The sequence below is a fragment of the Oreochromis niloticus genome, linkage group LG6 (assembly GCF_001858045.2).
Source record: "Oreochromis niloticus isolate F11D_XX linkage group LG6, O_niloticus_UMD_NMBU, whole genome shotgun sequence".
Classification (NCBI taxonomy): domain Eukaryota; kingdom Metazoa; phylum Chordata; class Actinopteri; order Cichliformes; family Cichlidae; genus Oreochromis; species Oreochromis niloticus.
Genome location: NC_031971.2, coordinates 609,402 through 632,470, shown reverse-complemented (window position 1 = coordinate 632,470; position 23,069 = coordinate 609,402). Strand labels below are relative to the sequence as shown.

Sequence of the window (23,069 nt, the reverse complement as noted above, 5' to 3'; positions counted from 1 at the left end):
GCACATCGACAACGTGTGATGGTCTGGAGCTGTTCTAATGCCTCATGACCTGGAAGACTTCCTCTGGTAAATTCAAGCCTGGATTCTGCTGTCTACCAAAACATCCTGAAGGAGATTTTCCAGCCATCTGCTCTAACCTTAAGCTGAAGCGCACTTTCTGCATCAGGACAATGATCCAACACCTCTGGATGGCTGAAGAATAACAAAATTAAGACTTTGTGATGGCCTAGTTAAATTCCTAACACGAATGTGATTGAGAAGCTGTGGCCATACCACAGCTTCCGCTGCCATGCCACAGCTTCCGCTGAGAAGCTGCGGTTCATGTTCAAAAACCCTCCAAGGTGGGTGAATTACAACAAATCTACAAAGATGTACCAAAATTCCTCCACAGCTGTAAAAGACTCAGTGCCAGTTATTGCACATGATTGGAGCTGTTGCTGCTAAGGGTGATCCAACAAGTTAATAGGTTTAGGGACAATCACTTTTTCACACAGGGCCATATAATTTTGGATTTTTTCCCCTTAATAATAAATACCTTCATTTAGAAACTGCATTTTGTGTTTACTTGCGTTATCTTTGTGTAATATTTACATTTTTATAATGATCAGAAACATTTAAGTGTGACAAACAGAAAAACAGGAAATCAGGAAGGTGGCAAACATTTTTTCACACCATTGTATTTTATGATGGGGAATGTCACTGCATAGCCACTTTCAGATTTAGAGAAATTAAATCAGGTTGTTTGTTTTGTTTTGTCAGGTTGTTTTGCAGGATGTTTCACAATATGAAAAACATAAATCATAATGGCAACAGAAAACAACCCAAATCACCCTGATCAAAATTTTACATAACCTGAAACTTTTGGCATGATAACACACACAAGTTGACACACACAGGTTTAAATGACTACTAAAGGCAGCTATTCTTCCCTGTGATCTGTTCGCTTGTAATAAGTGTATGGCTATAAAACGTCAGTTTCTAGGCTTGGGAGCATGGTGAAAGCAAAAGAATTATTAGAGGATCTCCAGGAGAAGATAGATGAACTTTACAAAACAGGAGAAGGATATAAAAAGATATCCAGTAATTTGAGACTGCCAATCAGCAGTGTCTAAACTCTAATTAAGAAGTGCATGTGTCTAGCGTAGTGTGCATAATAAAAGCAGAAAGCGCGCACATGCTTGCTCATATAAGTTAATATGGACACACATAATCAGGAACCACTCTCATGTACATATTGCACCCTTGTGGAACCTCTCGCTACACATTTTTTTCTTTTCACCTGAGTGATGTATGTCTTTTATTCTGATTCATTTGAGCATCACACACAGCGTACAACATTAGCTACACATTAGCTATGGGCACACTAAGGTTTGTCACATAGAATCTGTGTTGTGGCTCCAGTCCAGTTTATTATTCAGGTGAACACCCAGGTACCTATAAGAGTCCACTATCTCAATGTCCACTCCCTGGATGTTCACCGGTGTCAGTGTGGTGAGTCTGCGTCTCCGGAAGTCCACCACCAACTCCTTGGTTTTCCCGGCGTTGATCAGCAGGTGGTTCTGCTGACACCAGTCTACAAAGTCCAGAGTCCACTGTCTGTACTCTGAGTCGTCCTCACCTGTGATGAGCCCGACTATGGCAGAGTTGTCAGAGAACTTCTGTAGGTGGCAGCGTGGGGAGTTGATGGAGAAGTCTGCAGGGTGAAGAGGAATGGTGCCAGCACAGTTCCCTGTGGGGCCCCCGTACTGCAGACCAGCGTATCAGAGACACAGCCCTGTGTCCTCACATACTGTGGGCATCCTGTGAGGTAGTCCACTGGGACATGTGGTGGTCCACTCCCGATAGCTCCAGCTTGTCTCTCAGAAGTTGTGGCTGGATGGTGTTGAAAGCACTGGAGAAATCAAAGAACATGATCCTCACTGGCTTCTCCAGGTGAGTCAGAGCTCGGTGCAGGAGGTAGATGATGGCGTCCTCCACCCCAATGCCAGGCTGGTAAGCAAACTGCAGCGGATCCAATGAAGACCTCACCAGGGGGCGCAGATGGTTTAGAACCAACCTCTCGAGGGTCTTCATCAGATGTGATGTCAGGGCTACCAGCCTGTAGCTGCTGAGGTCCTTGGGATGGGAGGTCTTTGGTACCAGTACCACACAGGATGTCTTCCACAGCTATGGTACTTTCCCCAGTGACAGGCTCAGGTTGAACAGATATCCTAGGATGCCACACAGTTCATCTGCGCAGCACCTCAGGAGCCTGGAGCCGATGCCATCTGGACCTGCAGCCTTCTGCACCTTGATCTTGCGAAGCTCGTTCCTCACTTGAAGTGCTGAGATAGAAAGACTGGATTTTGGGGGAGGGGGGTGTATGACTGGGAGCTGGGAGGTGAGAAGCTGAGAGGTGTGAAGTCCTGAGATGAAGGACAGGCAGTCCCTGAAGATGAAGGAGATTGCAGCAGGGGGGACGATGCTGGGGGAGGGGTGGGTGGTTGATCAAACCTATTAAAATATTTATTTAGGTCATTCACCCACCCCAAGTCTCCTGCAGCCTGGGGGGTTGGTTTTTGTCCTGAGATTGTCTTCAGGCTGTTCCAAACCCCTCTGATGTTGTCCTGTTGCAGCTGCTCTTCCATCTTCCTCCTGTAGTTTTCCTTCCCTTGCCTTATCTTCCATTTCAGCTTCTTTTGGACAACTCTCAGCTCCTGTTTGTCTCCAGATCTAAAGACTCTCTTCTTCTCCTTGAGGAGAGCCTTAATTTCAGGATTTATCCATGGCTTGTTGTTAGAAAAACATTGTACCTTTATGATGGGTACGGTGTTGTCCACACAGAAGTTCATGTAATCCGTAATGCGGTCTGTGATGCTGTTGAGGTCATCCTCCAAAGGGCAGCAGAGGTTGACCCACACAGTTGAAACAGAAACAGTCCCTCAGGGCCTCTTCAGTCTCTGCCGACCATTTCCTTACTGTGCGTTTCACAACTGGTTCCCTGTGTACTAGAGGTTTATACACAGGCTGGAGATGAACCAGGTTGTGATCTGAGCCCCCCAGGGGAGGGGGAGGTGATGAGCTGTATGCCTCCTTGGTGTTGGCATACAATAAGTCCAATGTTTTATTGTCTCTGGTGTGGCAGGTGACATACTGGGTGAAGGTTCTTACCACTCTCCATTGTTCTGTTGGCCCGGATCAGATGAAAACCATCCATGTTTACGTGTGAGTCCGGAGTTAGCACAGTTAGCCACGACTCTGTGAAGCACTCAGGCTGCACTCCCTGTAGCTCCTCTGATGTTGGGTAAGAGCCGCCAGCTCGTCTACTTTGTTGGGGAGAGATCTCACATTCCCCATAATAATAGATGGAATCGCTGGCCTGTACCTCCTAACTTTACTGCGACGCCCAATCCCAGCCCGAGTACCGCGTCTCTTCCTCCTCACCTCTCGGGGGATGTTGGCTTGCTTGGCGGTAGGCAGGGCAGCAGAGGCCCCGAGGGCTAACAGCTGATCTCTGCTGTAAACAATGGGAGGTCGGACCTCCACGCGCTCTCCGGACACCGATGCCATAAAAAATGTAACAAAGGACACGATTGTCCATAAAATTCTGAGCTCCATTTTGGGGCAATAGAAAAACAAATACAAGAAACACAAGAACAACAAACATATATTAAAGAGAAAAAAGGACTCGGTCAGGTCGGAGCTGCTGATACTGGCTGCCAGCTCGGAGTGGCGCCGGAAGTAGTGTAGGTTGCTCACTTCCCTCCCTCAAGAACTGAGGGAAAACCTCAACTTTAGACTAAATTAAGAAGTGGACAATCTTGATGCAATCATCCAGGTAAGTAAATCCCCAAAGGTTGATTCTGTACATCTGGACATAGCGTTTTCAGTGGGAGAAACGTTTCGTCACTCATCCAAGTGACTTCTTCAGTCTCGAAGAAACCATAGAAAATGTTGAAATGGGGTGAGACTAAACAGTTCCCGTTCAAGCAAACACACGGGACATCCAGTGCCAAAAATTTAGTCAGTTGTTAACCAAAAACAAGGATGTGTTTTCAGCAAGAGAAAGTGATTATGGCTATTAGACAGCACTGAAAAACAATCCCATTATCAGGCCAGTGTTGTTCAAGACCCCCGCGATGAGAAAGAGCTCAGGCATTGTGTATTCTTCAACTGGCTACATGCCCTTTTACCCCCTTTAATTGGCCAAGACAGAGTCGGTAATGAAAATTACCGATACTGTTGGGCTAATGTCAGTGTTTGTAGGGCTGGTTCCCAAGTGTGTTGACCAACCAGACAAGTGCCCAACATTCCAGATTACCAGTCCAGCTTTGGCGCCATCCACATTATTTGTTACTTTCTAATTATATCACATTGCATTACCTTATTTACATACCCCATGTAGAAAGTAGTTAGCTTTTTTGTTAATTGTTTTTCAGAATCAGAATCAGAATACTTTATTATTCCATATGGAAATTATGTAAGTGAAGTTGCAGAAACTAACCTACTGAGCTACTGGGTAACAGATTGCATTACTTTGTGTCATGCCTTTGTCATTTAACCTTCCAGTGTCACTAGACACATAGGTGTGTCCAGATCACATGGACAATTTAAGAATACATGGCTGCAAGACTCAGCCTTGCTGCGTATCTGTTAGGATTTAAAAGCTGGTGTAATGTGCAAAATTTGCACTTTTGGTACAAGTTGAAACAGTGCAGTTATATGGATTTTATAATCTATGCTGAGGACCCATCTTACTGTAAACAACGCAGAAGCGTTTTAGATATTTTATGATGTGGTAATGATGCTTTTAAACTATGGATACAATACATACAAAAGTAAGAATGTTCTGAATAACATTTAATTTTTTATTTTAGATCATCTTAACAGATATTTAAGAGTGCCGGTTTTAGTTTCAGGTGGCTGTATCTCAGGAGGTAGCACAGGTCATCTACTAATTGCTCCAATCTGCATGCCAAATATCCTGGGTCAAGATATTAACTCAAAGTTGATGCATCTCTGATGCAGTAGTAGTAGTAGTAGAATAATAATTAATTCAAATTAAATTAAAAAAGTAAGAAAATAAATTGTATTAGATGGAGGAGTTGTTCAGGGAGATGGCCACGGGCAGGAATGATTTCCTGTGTCGTTCAGTAAATCATTCCTGCCCGTGGCCATCTCCCTGTACAACTCCTCCATCTAACACATTCTAAACACTGCAATAGTTACACCCTTTTTGCACATGCTCTACAGTAAAATAGCAATTGACAAAGTTCACAGGTTAGAGTCTAATGTCAATCACATATATTCCACCCCTATAATATTCTTACCTCTGCAATATTCTTGATATGTATAATTGAGTGATTTGTATATATTAGCACTATTTCTTAAATCTATAAACTCAGTAACATATTGTATTATTTAAATAGTTTAGTCTGTTACTGTTACTGTCTTAGAGCAACTGTAACCCACATAATTTCCTTAGGGATTAATAAAGTATTCTGATACTGATTCTGAAATGAGTAAAATACTTTACTAACTCATATTTTATTGCTAAATTCATTATTAAAATACAAAATCCTTTATTTTGATACATTTGATTCATTTAGTCCTTCATTCAAGTCATATTTTTGTTTTTCAAGAATTTCATGCAAACCTTTTTTAAATTGGTCATTCGGAGGAGCAGTGTGTAGAGTTTTGAGGCAAAAAATGTTTGCAATCCCAGTGGATTAAGGTTTTAATATTACAAAATGTGGAACAAGTGAATACTTGTATGTACTGTAAGTGGTGGAGTTGAAGAACTATGTATTATACATCCTTTGCTTTAATTTAACCTTTGCAAAATAAAACTGTCAGGCTACTAGTGTTTTTCTCCCTCTGTGACTCTACCTACCCTCTATATTGGTACACCTAGTGTTTGACACCTAGTAGTCAATGTTAATTTTTATCAGGTGGAAGTGAAGTTCCACCAGTGTCGTGTGTTGCAGGTAAGACAGGGGAGAGTAAAGGCTTAAATGTGATGCACTTTAGCTAGTTAGGAAACTGTGTCTTTAATTTCAGAAAAGGCATCTACACAGCACCACTAGATCATCACTGTCAAGACTTGATTTCACAGAAAGCTGCTATTGAGCACATTTTTAAGTAAATTCAAAAAAAGAATCAAGCCATGTGAACAGTGACAAGACTGCTCAAAGCCATATGGACTGTAAGAATAGAATAGAAGATAAAAAACAAAAAAACATGATGTCATACATTCTGAACTGAAGGATTAGAGCATGACCTCCCAAACACACATTCAGAGCAGTTCAAACATAGCAGCAGTGGTGTGTTGTGTGTGGTTATAAAAAGGGTGACATTATGCGGACTGTAACTGGACTCCTGCAGGCTGCAGGATGAGATGCTCACCACAAACACAACTATTCTTAGATATTTTGTTGGTGTTGTACAGACAGCCATCTGTTTTTCCATCAAGACGACAATATGTGGAAGGTCAAACGTGAGTGTCCCATCATTTTCACTGCATGGTTCTGTTTTTTCCATTCACTGTAATAAAGATTTGTTTTGCCATACACTGCGTGACTAACATCTTTTATGTTAGTAAAACTGAGAAGATGATCTAACTGATAATGTAACCAGTGGTATAAACAGGTTAAAGTCAGAATAACATTAAATGCTAATACATTTACAATCAAGTATAGTTACAAACCTGATACAAACATTAATCAGTATTTACAGTATATTGAAGCATAAAGAATGCTAGCATTTTAAGTAGAAAATCAAACAAGTTTTCAACACTAGACTATCTGTTAACTGAAGTCCTTTCTGATCTTGTCTCTGGACCAATATTTTCATACTTATATGAAGATTTTTAAGACTGACTGTGTTTCTGTCTTTAGTACTGTTAATCTGTTTGATTAAAATTTTGATCTCTTAACTGTTTGCCTTCTGCTCAGCTCCAGTTACATTTCCTAAGGAGGTGAAATACCGGCCAATTTTAGAGGTAATCATATCAATGTAAGAATAAGAATAAGCAGTGTGATACATTGTAATTCAATAAAAAGAAATTGTGTCATCTACAGCTGCAGTCAAACATAGAAACAGAGTATATTAGAAAGTAATTATGGATTAGATATTCTTGATGACTGATGATTTTGCAGAACTGAACTAACAACAGACACTCAGCAGCCTCACTGTTTTCACAAAGTGGAACAGTTCTTAGCAGTTTTCCTGACTGATTTGAATTGCTGTCAAAATCTATTCACATAACATGAATGCAGTGTAAGATCATAGCAAAAGGTTTATTTATTTAATTTTTTGTACCTTTTGTTAGCTAAAGAAAAAAGGATGAAAAATTTCATTAAAATAAAGTAACAGAAAGATGACATTACATTCATCATTCAGCATTGTGGCTGTGTTATTCTGTTAACCCTATAATGCCCTTAAACTCATATTTGATACATGAGTTTCTGAGACCTCTATCTCATCAACATGATCATCAAAAATGCCCAATGTATCAAATGCAATACAAAAAATATACAATAAATATATTATAAAAATATAACATACACAACATGATATAGCAAGAAAATGCTTGTGGATTTTGTTATAAGGGTTAATAAACATGTCATTTTTTGATGGGTTGGGTCTTACAGTAGTCCTAAATGAACCATCTGAGTATTTAATGGCACCGATGTGACCAGTTTCACCAAAGAGCCTGAATAGATCATGAATAGACCCTGACATATGAGTGGGGTATTGGCATTTTGAAGATACATTGGTATCACTTTTAAAATGACAGATAAATGAAAAATTCAAAAAAGTCTAGGACAACCACCCTTAAACGACATTATGTTTGTTAATGTTGCATACTTTGTCCACCATATTGCACTCTGTAACTTTCTTGTTAGCAAAACCTTTTTCGAATGCTAGTGTTTGGAATACAAAGCACTTGAAAAATGTTGAAAACTTAGCTCCAATAATCTGTAATATGCATAAACCTCTGCTGTCCTGGTCATATATTAGGAGACCTGGTTCAAATATGTGGTGTATTACTCTGTGAACAGCAGTGACCTCTGGGTTATTAATATAATAGTGAAAAAATATGTTGGTCACTTTACTCTCTCTTCTGTGTTTGTCTTTTCTGTTAAGAATTTGATTCCCCCTGACCCCATGGCCCAATTTCACCTGAAGAGAGGTTTCCCTCAAGAGGAGTTTCCTGACTTGTGCAGGAACTTTACCTGGATGGGTCGAATCCTCACACTGGATCTGTACCGCCGACAGTTTAACCGCTGCACCCAGAGTGGAGTAATCTTTGATGATGTCATTCGTCCCGGCCTGGAGGAACCAGGTGATGTAACAGGGTTTTGAGTTATTCTGTATGTGTGAGATTTTTCTTTGCATTGTAATGCTGATTTAAGTTCAAGTTGTATACAGTTTACTGTTGCGTTTGGTTCTTTTTATGTGTTTGAGTTTATTTGCTTTTATGGTTCATGGTTTCTTGTTGGTCAGGTTCCTTTTGAGTCTTTGTCTCATCCCTGTGTCTCCTGTGGTTAGTATCTTGTCCAAGGATATTTGGCATGCCAAAATCCTTGGACAAGACTAGAATCAAACCACCAACCTTCTGGTTAGTAGTTGACCTGCTCTACCACCTGAGCTACAGCCACCTTGCAATGCTGTATCTCTACCTCAATTCAATTCAATTCAATTTTATTTATATAGCGCCAAATCACAACAAAAGTCGCCTCAAGGCGCTTTATATTGTACAGTAGATAGCACAATAATAAATACAGAGAAAAGCCCAACAATCATATGACCCCCTATGAGCAAGCACTTTGGCGACAGTGGGAAGGAAAAACTCCCTTTTAACAGGAAGAAACCTCCGGCAGAACCAGGCTCAGGGAGGGGCGGCCATCTGCTGCGACCGGTTGGGGTGAAGAAGGAAAACAGGATAAAGACATGCTGTGGAAGAGAGACAGAGATTAATAACAGATATGATTCGATGCAGAGAGGTCTATTAACACATAGTGAGTGTTATGATCCTGGATTTTTTAAACAGCATTTTCAGCTTTGGACTTTCAGTCTTCTATTTGATGGTAAATGGTAAATGGACTAGTTCTTATAAAGTGCTTTTCTACTCTAACTGAGCCCTCAAAGTGCTTTATACAAATTGCCTCATTCACACCATTCACACAAGCACTTTTTATACGCTTACCCTATTTAAGTGCTATCTAATATTCACACGCATTCATGCTCTGATGGATGCAAAAAGTTTACATACTTTAAGTTTAAACACTTTAATTTGTTTTACTTTACTTACTGTTTTACTAATTACTCTGGAGATTTATTGAAAGAAACTTTAAACGAATGAAGTCCAAAGTGGCAATTCCATGAACATCTGTGGAGAAATTTTTAGGTAAATGTTCAGATTATTCACTAGGTCCTTCTGTCACTTTTGTTCCTTTTTTTTTTAATGAAGGAGATTATTTAGGTCCTGTATCTGTCGGGTGTGTTGCCGGTGATGCCGAGTCCTACATCCTGTTCTGTGATTTCTTTGACCGAGTTATTGAAGCATATCATGAACAGAAGATCACCAGCCAGACACCAGAGAGTGATTTGAACTATGACAACTTGAAGGTAGCTACTCAAAACACTGTGAATAATAAACTCAAAAATAATCGCAGCATGAATTGAAGGCTGTGGTCAAACCACAGGCCCCCAAAGTGAACTATATTGAAAAAGGGAGGCAAGGTTGGGTACAAAAATGAGTTGTGTGTGTGTGTGTGTGTGTGTGTGCCCTACAATAAGCCGATTTCAGTTTGTGTGTCGGAGGATGAAAATATTGGAGCAGTCTATAATGTCCAATAAATTTAAAGTAATGTTCATATGGACATTAATTTTATTGATTGATTTTTTAAATTGATTTTATAATCAATTCCCATCCCAGTTGATCTGGCTTATAAATTGTGTGTGTGTGTGTGTGTGTGTGTGTGTGTGTGTGTGTGTGTGTGTGTGTGTAGGGTGGTGATGACTTGGACAGATCGTACGCTGTACGCTGTGAGGTCAGTGTTGTTCGAGGTATTGAAGATTTCTGCTTCCCAACACACTGCAGCCGAGGAGAGCGCAGACAGCTTCTCACACTGGCTAGGCAAGGTACTGCAAGTCTTTATTTCAGTACTAACAAAGTAGAGTGCCAGTATAAAAACACAATCAGTCCATCAATCCATCCATCCAATTCAGGGTCACAAGGACCTGGAGCCCATCCCAGGTTTTACAGGGTGACAGACTACACATTGGAAAAGTTGACAGTCAATTACTGGGCTAATAGAATAGAATAGAATAGAATAAACCCTCTTGGACTTTCCACTTGGAAAGAAAATTACAAATTTGTTTTTCACTTAGCTGTTGCCTAAGAATTTACATCCTAAATCCTCCCTCCTTCTCCTCTGAGATATGGACAAGGAGTCTCACTATCTGTTTAACATCTCCCATGAACTTACAATGCCCCACTGTGTGTGTGTATTTGCAATAAGGTCCATTTGTGACATGCATACATGCATCTAACTAAGTGAGAAAGTGATATTACTATTACTAAAGTGATCAATACACAGAATAAAGAAGTTTGTCACCACAATGGCTAACACTAGTGTCACTGCATGTAGAATGGCTAACACTAATGTCACTGCATGTAGCCACGCTCTTTGAAGATCATCTTAGCTTATGAAAATATTACATCACAGCAGTACTAGCTAGCTATTGTTTTTAGTGTGCTAATGTGCTCTTTTTTCCATTTTGCATTGTGTTTTACAGATTCGAGATTCAAGAAGTTTATTGTCATATACACTGCAAAACACAAGTGGTTACACGGAGCAATGAAATTCTTACTTTGCAGTAAGAAACAACTAACTAAAATATAGAGTAAACCTAATCCTAAGCTTAGAAAATAGCATAGAAAATAATGCAGTAAAACAAGTGATTTGTAGCACTTGTAGTTTATGTATGGGTGTAGTCAGAATTTAAACTGCAAGTAGTTGCAATACTGTCACAGTGGTAATATATACAGAGTATGTAACAAATGCAAATTTACAAGTTAAGATAATTACAGTTCCACAATATTTCAGTGATTCAGTAGCCTGATTGCCTGTGGATAGAAACTGTTTTTAAGTCTGGCTGTCCTTGCTTCACACTCCTGTAGCATCTGCCAGATGGCAGGAGCGTGAACAGTGTGTGCTGTGGGTCGGTGTGGTCCTTGATGATGTTGTGTGCCCATTTCCTGGTCCGAGTGTTGCAAATGTCCCGTAGTGGTTGGAAGGGTACTCCACAGATGAATTGTGCCATTTGATTGACACACTGGGAGCCTTAAAGTCTAAGCTAGGAATTTGAACAAAAATCACTTTTAAAAAATGCTCAATGGGATTTAATTTAGGGTTTAGTTTAAAGCACTTTATTGAACAGAAATAAGGTGCAGAATGTAAAGCGCTGAGGTTTGCCTCCTTGTCAAGATTAAGCCATCCCCAGCTTCTGGGTTAGGAAACAAAACTTTACAGTACTCATGTTATTTAACCGAACTTTTGATGCTCGGTGTCCAATTTCTGCTTTAAATGCATTCATTGTTTATATTTAACAATCAAAGCTCAGATTTCGAAAGAGACAGGAAAATGTGTAAATGTGTGTGTTTCCACATCATTTACGGTATACACCACAGTATCAGGCACAGAACCTACAAAGCATACAAAGAAAATTAATGAACTGAATCAGTTTCATCTTTGGTTTTCATCACATATATTTTATTAATAACTACATTTCACTCTTTATCTTTACAACACGTTTGACTAGATAAGGGTACTGTAGGTTACAATATGATAGACATTTATTGCTACAATTCAACATACTGTGTTAGATAATTACCATATTCATATTCATACCATATAGGACCATATTCACCTAATCCCAGCCTCTCTATGTCCAGCTGAGAATGAATGTGTGAAGTCCTGTAATTAAAACAAATGAACTTAAATCTCTTAAGTCTCTCTACTCTTTGCCTTAACAGAGGCGAGTAATATAAGGAATAACAAAAGTGACAGCTATCATTATAAACACCCTGTTTCAGTTCTTTTAACTCAAAGTATTAGAAAGTTATGTGGTAACATATGGACTATTTATAGACAGCATTTTAATCATGATTATAATGGCTGTAGGTTACAGCAATTTAGAGCAATGGCTGTAACTTTACACACTGTGTAAATCTAACAGGGCTCGGTGCTAGTTGTTACAGTTGCTTTAAGCTTTATTTGTGAAGAGCACATTAGCGTACTAAAAACGGTACCTAGCAGTACTGGAGGAATGTAATATTTTCATATGCTAGGATGATCCTTAAAGAGCAGTGCAACGAGCATCACACTGGTTTAGCTCACTGAGATGAGCAGGCGACCATATGCTGCATGGCTGAGAGCGGCCAGCCCAAGTTCAAATCTGACCCATGGTCCTTTGCTGCATGTCTTCCCTTCACTCTCTCTCCCATGCTTTCCTGTCACTCTTCACTGCACACACTTCACTTCACTCAAATAAAGCTGTAAAAAGACAAAAAAAAAAATGATCAGGCTGAGTCCACAGGTGCACACTCTAAAGTTTGGCTCAACATTTCACTACATATTCTTCAGATATCCATGTTGGTCAGAGTACAAATTCAGAGGCTAAATGCCCTTTGTACAAGCACACCCACTTCTTAGGAGTGCAAAGCTACAGCACAGGGTGTATAAAAATCCAGGCAGCCTGTCTCTAACAAATCAGAGAGCTCCTTATATTGCACAGCATGGTGAATTCCATTGCATTTTCAAGGACCAGAAGAATCAAGGAAATGCTAAAAGATGTAGTTAATCTGTTAGCTAATCCAAGAGCTAATCCCATAGTTAATTCAAAAGCTAATGCATATGCTAATATAATCCACCATCCATATAATCCTAATCCACAGGATAACAGGAAACGGAAATGCGGTGAGGAAATGGATTTGAAAATGAGAAAATGAAAATCGCATTTTAAAAATCAGAAATAAATCTTTGATTTCTGAATCCATTTACTTACTTTTCTTTTTTTTTTTTTTTTTTTTTAAAAAAGATTTTGGAAATGTGTTATTTAATTTGGAATTTGAAAATGGTTTTTGAAAGTAGGTTTTTATTGAGCATTCATTTTCGATTTGAAAAACTGCTAATTGTGACAGTTAACCCTTGATGCCTCATGTCAAGAATGAAGACAATGCCATGTGTGACTCTTGAGCGAGTCTATAGTTAAGAGTAGTTAAGTGTTACTTGTAACATTAAGATGTTTTGTCAACAAGGTACCAATGACACCAGACTAGTTACCAGTCTCCTGCTTTTCAGCTTTGGAGCAACTGGAACAGAAGCTGGCAGGTCGACTTCTCTTACTAACGGACTTAAGCCAAGAGCAACAGAGTGAGCTGAATCTTAAAGCTCCAACTTCCTTCCAGCTCCGCATAGGTGTGGCCCGGGACTGGCCTGATGCCAGGGCAGTTTGGTCAGTATTGTTTTCATGGATATAGAACCTGCTCTGGTCGCAGGTAGTTAAAAGTTTGATTTTCATAAATGCCATAATCTTCCACTGTGCAGAAGTGTAAAACATATAAAGCATAAATAAAAGATTCAGTGAGCTTTACAGATTTTGCATACGGTGTTCCTCTGCGGTCAATTTGACCCCAAGTTGTTTTAGCCATGTAAAACATGTCTGTCTGTGTGTGTGACCTAAAATCCTTACACCTCATGTTATGGTCACTATTTGTACCTAGAAGATTAAGCAGGGTATACTTTAGCACTGACCTGTTTTGTGGTTGACAAGATCGATCTCTTGCTCATGATATCAGTTTTCAAAATGAAATGAAATGGCAATAGTTAAAAGACAGCTTGAGATTTCAAAATCAGGACTTTTTAAACTAATAAGTGATATGGGGGTGGCTGTAGCTCAGGGGGTAGAGCAGGTCATCTGCTAATGGGACGGCTGGTGGTTTGATCCCTAGGTCCCCCAGTCTGAATGCCAAATATCCTTGGGCAAGATAATAACCCCAAGTTGCTCTCCAATACATCCATCCGAGTATGAATGTGTAAATATTAGTTAGAAAGCACTTAAAAGCATAGAAAAAAGTGCTTGTGTAAATGGGTGAATGTGGCATGTTGTATAAAGTGCTTTGAGTGCTCTGGGTTATATAAGAATCAGTTCATTTACAATCTTGGCTACATCCATCTTTTAAATACAATCTATAGTCACTATCAGTCTGTGATGTTTAAAATTAATCTAAGTCAGATATTTAATGTGCCATAATTCTTCATGCAGGGTGAGTGAAGACAGGAGCCTGTTGGTCTGGGTCAACATAGATGAGCACCTCAGGCTGGTATCAACGCGAGAAGATGCCAATGTGGCTCAAGCTTTTCAATGCATCTGCATCAACTTGCAAAAGGTAAATTTTAATAAACATGAATAAATAATAATAATAAAATTTTCACTGTACCCCCTCCCCCAACTTGTTGCTTGTATATTGGGGTTTTTCCCAGTGGATGAGAGGGCTGCCTCTCTGCTTCTTCAGATTGGGTATAGGTGCTGACTGTCATTTGCACGTTTATGCACCAAACAGTTGAGAGTCCCTACTCTTCTTCAAGCTGCTGGATGTGGTGCTGAGTGTTCCCCACCTAGCATCTTCATTGTCCTAATGGGAAACTTCAACACTGACTTGGGCAACAACATTCAGGTTTCTTATTGGACTTGTGTTGAAATCTTAATTTGTCGACATGGATTAGGATGTGCCATGTGCACTTATAAACATTAGGATGTTTATAAAGTGCACATGGCACCAGGACACCCTAATTTGCAGGCCACTGACCAATTTTATAATTATTATCAGATCTATAGCAAGGAAGAACAATGCACTTTTCATCCTAGTCATGTGCTGGATGAACTCTTTATCCTCTCAATGATATTTGATTGTGCATGGGAGTTTATCATGTGTACATGTGTTTTGTGGACTGAGAGGATTCAGACACGTCCCTTGGGGGATCCTGTGTCAGGGGCTCTGTGTGCAGGCAGGCGGAGATGAGGATCCAAACGCAGGACTCGTGGAGACAAAATAGCAACTCAAAAACCACAGCTTTAATGCTGGCAAAGAACAAAACATAAACTGAACAATGAAAGTTGAAACCGGAAACACACAGGCAAATCTGAGGGTACGATGCGACACTGACACAGAGACACACGGGGCTAAAATACACTGAGGAAGTCATCAAGGAATAGGAAAGAGGAGGAAGACACAGCTGGGAGAGATTAGGGCTAACGAGACAGGGGGAGCGAAGCCAGAAACACTGACGTAAGACATAAACCTTAAAAATAAAACAGGAAACAATTCACAAAGACGCAGACTAGACACAGAACTAAACCTACACTAAATATGAGGGCACAAGACACAAAACCTAAAAACAAAATCTTAAGTCAGAATAAACTGGAACATTTTTATGTTATATTTACTAATTAACACAAAAATGTTCCAGTATAAGTATACTAATAAACAACAAAGCATAACAAAAGCATCAGAATACAAACCATAATACAAAGGAATATAAGAAACTGAAAATGCTGGGTCAAAATGACCCAGAACCATGACAGTACCCCCCCTCCAATTTAGCAGTTCAGGGGGTCAACAGCACAAAAATCCAAAATCAAATTCCGGACCGACTGCGCGAAAGCAGCTGGCCACACGGAAGGCAGTGGCAACGACAGAGCAGGTCCGGAGGCCGGCCACACAGAAGGCAGTGGTGGCGAAAGAGCAGGTCTGAAGGCCGACTGCGAAGCAGCGTGGCAGCTGCGGAACCAGATGTGGAAGTTGCAGGTGGTGGAGCAGGTGGTGGCTGAACGGACTCCCCAGAGCCATCAGTGGACACGAGGATGTGCTGGCTGGGTCCTCCAGGACCCCCAGCTAAGGAGGCGTGATGCTGACCGGGCTCCTAGGACCCTCCAGCTGACGAGGCGTGACGCTGGCTCGGTTCCCCTGAACCCCCAGCTGGTGAGACCTGAGGCTGGACAGGCTCCTCGGACCCTCCAGCTGACGAGGCGTGATGCTGGCTGGGTTCTCCTGAACCCCCAGCTAACTCGACATGATGCTGGCTGGGTTCACCAGAACCCCCAGCTGACATAGCTTGATGCTGGCCGGGCTCTCCTGAACCCCCAGCTGACGTGGCTTGATGCTGGCTGGGCTCTCCAGAACCCCCAGCTGAAACAGAAGACAACTGGACCCTCCGGCGGAGACAGGCAACTGAACAGACCCCTCGGGCCCTCCAGCGGAGATAGGCAACTGAACGGACCCCTCGGACTGTCCAGCGGAGACAGGCGGCTGAACAGGCCCCTCGGACCCTCCAGCAGAGGCGGACGGCTGGACTGCCAGCGGAGACAGACAGTGGCATGGGAGCTGCGGAGTGCTGGATTGGCTTTCTAGCACTAGGTTTACTAAACCTGCGCAAATTTGCGTAACTTCCCTAAACCCAGCACCCCCTAGAATTACTGGATTTTTTATTTTCTGGTGCAAGTCCCGAGGTGTTAAACCTCCTCACCTTAGGCTGTTGCCCCTGAAACCCAACACCAGATAAGCAAAAGAAAATGAATGGATGGATAGATGAAGTTTTTCACTTATGCTAGTTCTAGAAAAAGTACTTAGGGCATTAAAAAGTAACTGCAAAAGCTCCACCAGGGAAACCAGGTTGAACTCATGAAGACTGATTGTTTGTATCTAGCTGGAGAAGTACTACAGAGGTCTCAGACATCCGTTTATCTGGAAGCAGCAGTTGGGATGGGTGACGAGCTCCCCGGCTAATGTGGGTACAGGTCTGAGGATCAGCGTCCTCATCAAACTGCAACACCTTCCCAAACATAAACACCTTAAGGATGTCCTGAAAAGACTGAGGATCAACATGGACAAAACAGGTAAACAGAAGACCTAGATCTGATATTTCATAGCTTCAAAACTTTGACTAAGTTTTGAATTAATTCATATTAAATCATTTTTTGCTTTTTAAAGAACTTATTTTAACATTGCACTCAACAACGAACAAATCCTCCCTAACAAAAAATGTAACTTCAAGGGCCAAATTGTGTTATATTTCTTCACGTCAACATACGCAAGTAGGGGTGACGTGGGCCATGAGTTTGAGACCCCTGAGTTAAAAGTATCAGTACTGGTATTTGGTTTTAGCAATACTCATGCTGTATTTACTTGGTATCACATCAATACCACATTTGCTGCCTCCCACACCACTAACTGTCAGTGTTGGATTTAAATTTTCCAAATCTTTTCATTTCCCAGATTCCCCGGAACTATATAACATAGGCAACATGGCAACCTTTGGCCTTACCGAGGTGGCACTGACCCAGCTGGTGGTGGACGGGGTTAAGCTACTTATCATCATGGAGAAAAGGCTGGAAGGCAGCCTAAGTATAGATGAGCTTGTTCCTGCACAGAAGTAGAAACATTAGGAAGACAAGTGGCTGAAGGAAAACTAGCAAAAAGAAATGATTGTTAAGAAGACTATGGAAAAATGTACCTTGCCTACTTTGATCAAGATAAAGATTAAGTTGATAAAAGTTGTACTTTACAATAGGACTTCACGATGGATTAAAAAAACAGATGACATGAATGATGTCAGTATTAACTAATGGATCGCACAACCCTGCAATTACAAAGAGTAATGTATTTCTTTTACAGAGAATACCTGTCTGATGGAAAACATGAACTATTATTTAAGTATCTATTAAAGAAACAAATCGTTCATAAGGCACTCACTGAAATAATTTTAATCCTTATTGACTGTTATTGGTCCACAGTAGGAGACAGTTTGACTTTTGTGACTTTTTTCAATAAGTTAATTATTTAATATATATTTGTTCTGAAATATGCATGAAAGTAAATTTGCTTGCTGAATTGTAAGTGCATTTAACATCTCAGTGGTGTGGCTGGTGTTTACACTCTTCAGCAGCAGCATACAGATTAAGATGTGAAAGAAAAAAAAATCTACATTTTCTGCTCTATGAATAAATTTACTCAAATATATGACTCTCAACCATTATATTAGCACTTTATCTGGAACCACCAGATAGTGTGACAAGGGTGACAGGGAGGGTGACAGGAGGTCACAGTGTACCTAATTTTTTTACAGAAAAATATTACATGTTCATACTTTTGCAGAGGAAATCACAGAAGAAGTTAATTTTCCTTGACTGTTAACTATATCACCTTTCCTTGGATTTCTGGAAAAGCAAGCATTTTATTATTTTTCAAACATAATCAAAGATTTGTCCAAACATGGCTATTTTAAAATTTATATGGGATGTTTTTATATTTATATTTATATTTATATTTATAGTTAAAACAGTTTTAACGATTACCTATTTATTTAGATAACAATTACTTTCTAATAAAAACTGGAGTTGGGTCGGGTGGGATGCCCTGGGCTCTGTGGGGCTTGGTAGTGCTGCTGCAGCGTGCCCCGGTCTGGCATACTAAACGGCATCTAGAGGACGGTGTGTTTTTTCAGCCTCACCTGTGGTGCCGGTGCCCACCTTTCAATTTTAAATACATGTAGACATTGAGGGTTATCGTGAGGGGCCGTGCTGACACCAGCTGCTATCAGGCAGAGGGTCGTTGGTACCATGCCCCTCCCATGTTTTAAATGCACTTTAGAACATAAGCAGTAACACCAAACATGAGTGGGTAGAGGGAGGTGAATTCCCCATTCGCCTTTAGGTCATGAAAGCATGATTAGTTTCAAAATTGGTTTTGGCTGATGCAAACTCTGATGAAGGTCAACGCCATGCAAAGCTTTTGTTGGCAGGAATTCTGGAAGTTGTCAAAACCTGAGAATTGGAATTGCTGCAAGGAAGAGTGGCGTCAATAGACCCTTTAACAGAAAGCTAGGATCTGCTTTAAAAGTTGGGGAAGCATTTCCAAATTACCTTTGGAACAGACAGCTTCAAATTGATATTGACTGTACACTGAAGGAAACAGATCTACTGCAGTCTAGAGGGAAGTTTGACCCCAAAGCAATGAACAAATTTTATGACAATTTTAGTTTTGTTAATAGGACTGTGCAGCCAAAGTACAGATTTTGCCATTTTAAATTTCTGTCACAAAAACACTTTCACTCAGCGCTCTTCACAATCCACTAACAATTTTGAAAAATGAAACAATTTTTTTATGCAATTCACAAAGAATTTTATCAGTTTCATAAACAATTCAAATGACATTAAATTGATAAATGAGTGTGTAGTTTAAGACAAAGACAGGTTGTCAACTTGCAGCTGCACTAAATAGCACCCAACCAGAGTCAGAATCACGAGTGAAGAGGCGACCTCAGGATGCTGGGCTTCATGTCATGAAAAAGCCATATCTTAGACTGAACAATAAAATAAATAAATAAACTGAGATAGGCAAAAGAGCACAGACATTGGACAGTGGATAACTTAAAAAAGGTGTTGTGGACAGAGGAGTCCAAGTTTGAGGCCTTCGGCTCAAACAGAATATTTGTGAGATGCAGAACAAGCAAAAAGATGCAAGAACAGTGCTGTGTAATGGCTAGGGGTGCTCCAGAGGATTTGTACAGTGAAAGGAACCTTGAGGAAGGAACACTATCACAAGAGTTTGCAACACCGTGCCAAACCCTGTGGACAGAACTTGATTGGGGCCTTTTTCATCCTACAATAGGATAATGACTCCAAAAACACCTTCCTTCACAATGTGTCAGCAATATTTAAAGAATAAGCAGTCAGCCAGTATTCTGGCTGTAATGCAGTGTCCAGCACAGTTTCTGAATCTGAACCCTGTTGAGCTGTTGTGGGAGCAGCTTGACCATGTGGTACTCATCAAGCCAATCCATCTTGTGGGAAATTGTTCAGGAAGCATGGGGTGAAATCTCATCTGATTACCTTGAAGGACTGACAGAATGCCTAAGGTCTCCTATAGCTGCAATTGCTGCAATGTCCTTTTCATTCTGTATATTCCCTATTCACAACAATTTCATGTAGGGCTGTTCGATATAACGATATATATCGGATGATGATATAAAAACGTCTATCGTTTCATTTTACGCTATCGTTTGTTTCGTGGTGTCGCAAAATAAACTGTTTACGGCAATATTTTTTCATTATTTTGATGGTCACTGTAGTGGCTATATTCATTTCCTAAAGTTCTCTCTTTCTCTTATATTTAATAAAACCACACTACAGATGGACAAGCGCTTGTTTTTATGCGTTGTCGTTAGCAACAACGACGGTAAAACCACCTCGTGTCCGCTTGTTTATTTTCCACATAAACCTTTCACAATAAAGCTCAAGATCCTGTTGAGACTTTTCAAAATAAACTGAATCACGTGAAAGATGAGTATTTACGGATGAGAAGCAAAAAAGAGCCGTCAGGTGCTAAAAAATAAACCCTAGACTCAAACGTTAGAACAGGCTTTTCCCCGCAGCACGCTGTGTAATAAATACTCACAAAGAAAACGGCGGCCGTTACAACCTATGTCTAAAAATGTATCGTTTCATGCATCAGTTACAGTTTTTCTCAGTTGCTTTGGTGCATTTCTCACAACAGAATTGATCTCTGCACCACTACTAAGGCTCTTCTCAAAACAATTAGTGCAAACTGCAAAACATGGTGGATAACTTGCAAAAGTGAGTCACTTCATCAAAAAGAAAAGTCAGTTGTTCAAAAGCAAGTCAGTTGCTCAAAATAAGTAGTCAATGCTTCAAAAGCAAGTCCCTTAATCAAAACAGATAATATATTCATCAAAAGCAAGTACTTATATCAATCAAAGTGTCTGGGCTGTCACAATTACAAGTCAGTACACCAGCACCTTTGGTCACAAAATCAAATGGTTTGAACATGTTCTCATTGTGACGGATTTCTTTGTAGGTGCTTCCCAATGACATGTCAAGTCTGAAAACCATAAATTGTAAAGGAAACTCAAGACACTTCGTATGCACTCTTGATAATATTCAATTGAAACTGTGCACAGCATTGCGCAACTGGGGAAATACAGTAAATCAAACATTTTACAGCAAACATAAACTCACTTAGACAGTAAACCTTACTGCAGTAGTTATGAAACAAAAACCAAACAAACTGAAAAACAGACACTGCTGCATATCAATCATTGATATCTAGACGCTCCCGTCTGTCTGCCCACATATTTGCATCAACATCACAGCGAATGTCAGCTCTATCGTTGCATCGGGGAAAGTATCTTCTGGAGTGTCGAATCCACCCGCTGCAGGACTCTGCTGTGATGTCATCACAAGCTTTTGTAGATTCAGTATGCACCTCATGCCAATCCTGTCTGTTGGTTTACATAATATATATACTTGTAGAGTAGGGGATACTGTAACGCGATTCACCTATGACTGGGTAGAAGAGGCTTTTCATTGGTTGCAAGTAAGAGTAACACACACCAATTTTCATTAGTGTGAGATAAGGTTCACCTGAGAAAAGTAATTTATGGAGATTTTCATGGAAACTCCTTAAAAATAGGGTTTTCAAAATGGGTGTACAAATTGTTTGACAAGATGTTCAACAATTTTGAGTGCACTGACACAAGCAATGAAATGAAGACTATCAGTTGTATGGACTATTCAGCCGGTACAAGTATAAATAATTGTGACATTCATGATAGAAGCAAGGAGATAGTGATGAATAGCAAGTCAAAAGTGACCATTCTTTAGATATTTGTACTTACTCAACTGCTTCATGTCCAAAGGCATTTGCCTTTGGACAAAATGAACATGAAACCGCCACAAGGTTGTGCCAAAACGACTACATGTTGTGGAGGTTGAACTAACTATTGTGCAAAGTTTAATTCTGTTGTGAGAAATGCACCAAAGCAACTGAGAAAAACTGTAAAACACTCGACTCCAGGTACGCGACGCCCAGCTGGAAACACTTCACGCAAGTCGAGCTGCCCGACGTTCACAGAATTTACAGAAAATGATACATTTTTGTGATTTATATCATTATCGGACGATAGATGTCTTAATATCGGGATATGAGATTTTGGTCATATCGCACAGCCCTAATTTCATGGGTGTTTTCATGGAAAACAAGAATTTCCAAGTGATCCCAAACTTTTGAGCGGTCGTGGGTGTGCATCCTTATGTATGTGCAAAACAAAAATCTGTGTAAAATGTACACAAGGGCAAATGTCTGAGACATTTGCTAAACATATGACTTTGTAATGTTAATACTGAAAAACACAATTCACGTTCTCTTAAGCTCAAATGAAATTTCCTTCATAAAACAAAATGTAAGTATAGAAACATACATATAATCTTCTGGTTGCTAAAGTTAGCATGGATATTAAGCTAATAAACCACAGCAGATGTTTTATCATCTAACAAATATTTTATGTTAAGTGATTATGTTACAAATAATGCAGAATCTAGACATGGAAGTACTCTATGGTTTTTATATTTTCTTCTCTACTTTAGACAAAAGTAGTCTATGGTTTAGGTCATTTGATTTAAATGGTATTTTATTGTGCATTTAGCTTGAGTTACAACTACATTCAGATATCAGTCCAGCTTTTCCATTTGGCATTGGTTGTGCCAACCTAGAATACTATTAGCATTTTCAATGTTACCTCTTCATTAAAGGAAAAAAATGTAAAGACAGAACAGCACCAGTATGTGTGTTGAAGAAGACTGATTTAATAGTGTATTGAAAAATAAGTTAACTTAAATAACTTTAAATTCAACAGAATGGGGAAAAACAACAGATTATAAACATTCTTTGCCAGCAAGGGGTGAAATTGCAGTGCTAATGTAAGATAAATTTACACACACACACACACACACACACACACACACATACACATATATATGTACACACACACACACACACACACACACACATATACATACATATATATATATATATATATATATATATATATATATATATATATATATATATACATATGTATGTATGTATGTGTGTGTGGGTATATAGATATATATATATATATATATATATATATATATATATATATATACATACATCTGTA

General features: G+C 39.8%; 2 protein-coding genes across 2 annotated transcripts in view; one reads left to right on the top strand and one right to left on the bottom strand.

Annotated features, from left to right (window-relative positions):
- The window catches only part of LOC100711262 (malate dehydrogenase, cytoplasmic), an 868,968-nt gene that overhangs the window by 437,244 nt on the left and 408,655 nt on the right, over positions 1–23,069 (bottom strand). The window lies entirely within an intron of this gene.
- zgc:172076 lies at positions 5,487–17,957 on the top strand. Its single transcript, XM_003452764.5, has 9 exons — positions 5,487–6,475; positions 6,933–6,979; positions 8,128–8,326; positions 9,455–9,612; positions 9,996–10,128; positions 13,353–13,506; positions 14,317–14,440; positions 16,758–16,947; positions 17,327–17,957. Exons 1-9 carry the CDS (start codon positions 6,460–6,462, stop codon positions 17,485–17,487), a joined length of 1,182 nt encoding a protein of 393 aa, XP_003452812.1. The 5' UTR covers positions 5,487–6,459; the 3' UTR covers positions 17,488–17,957.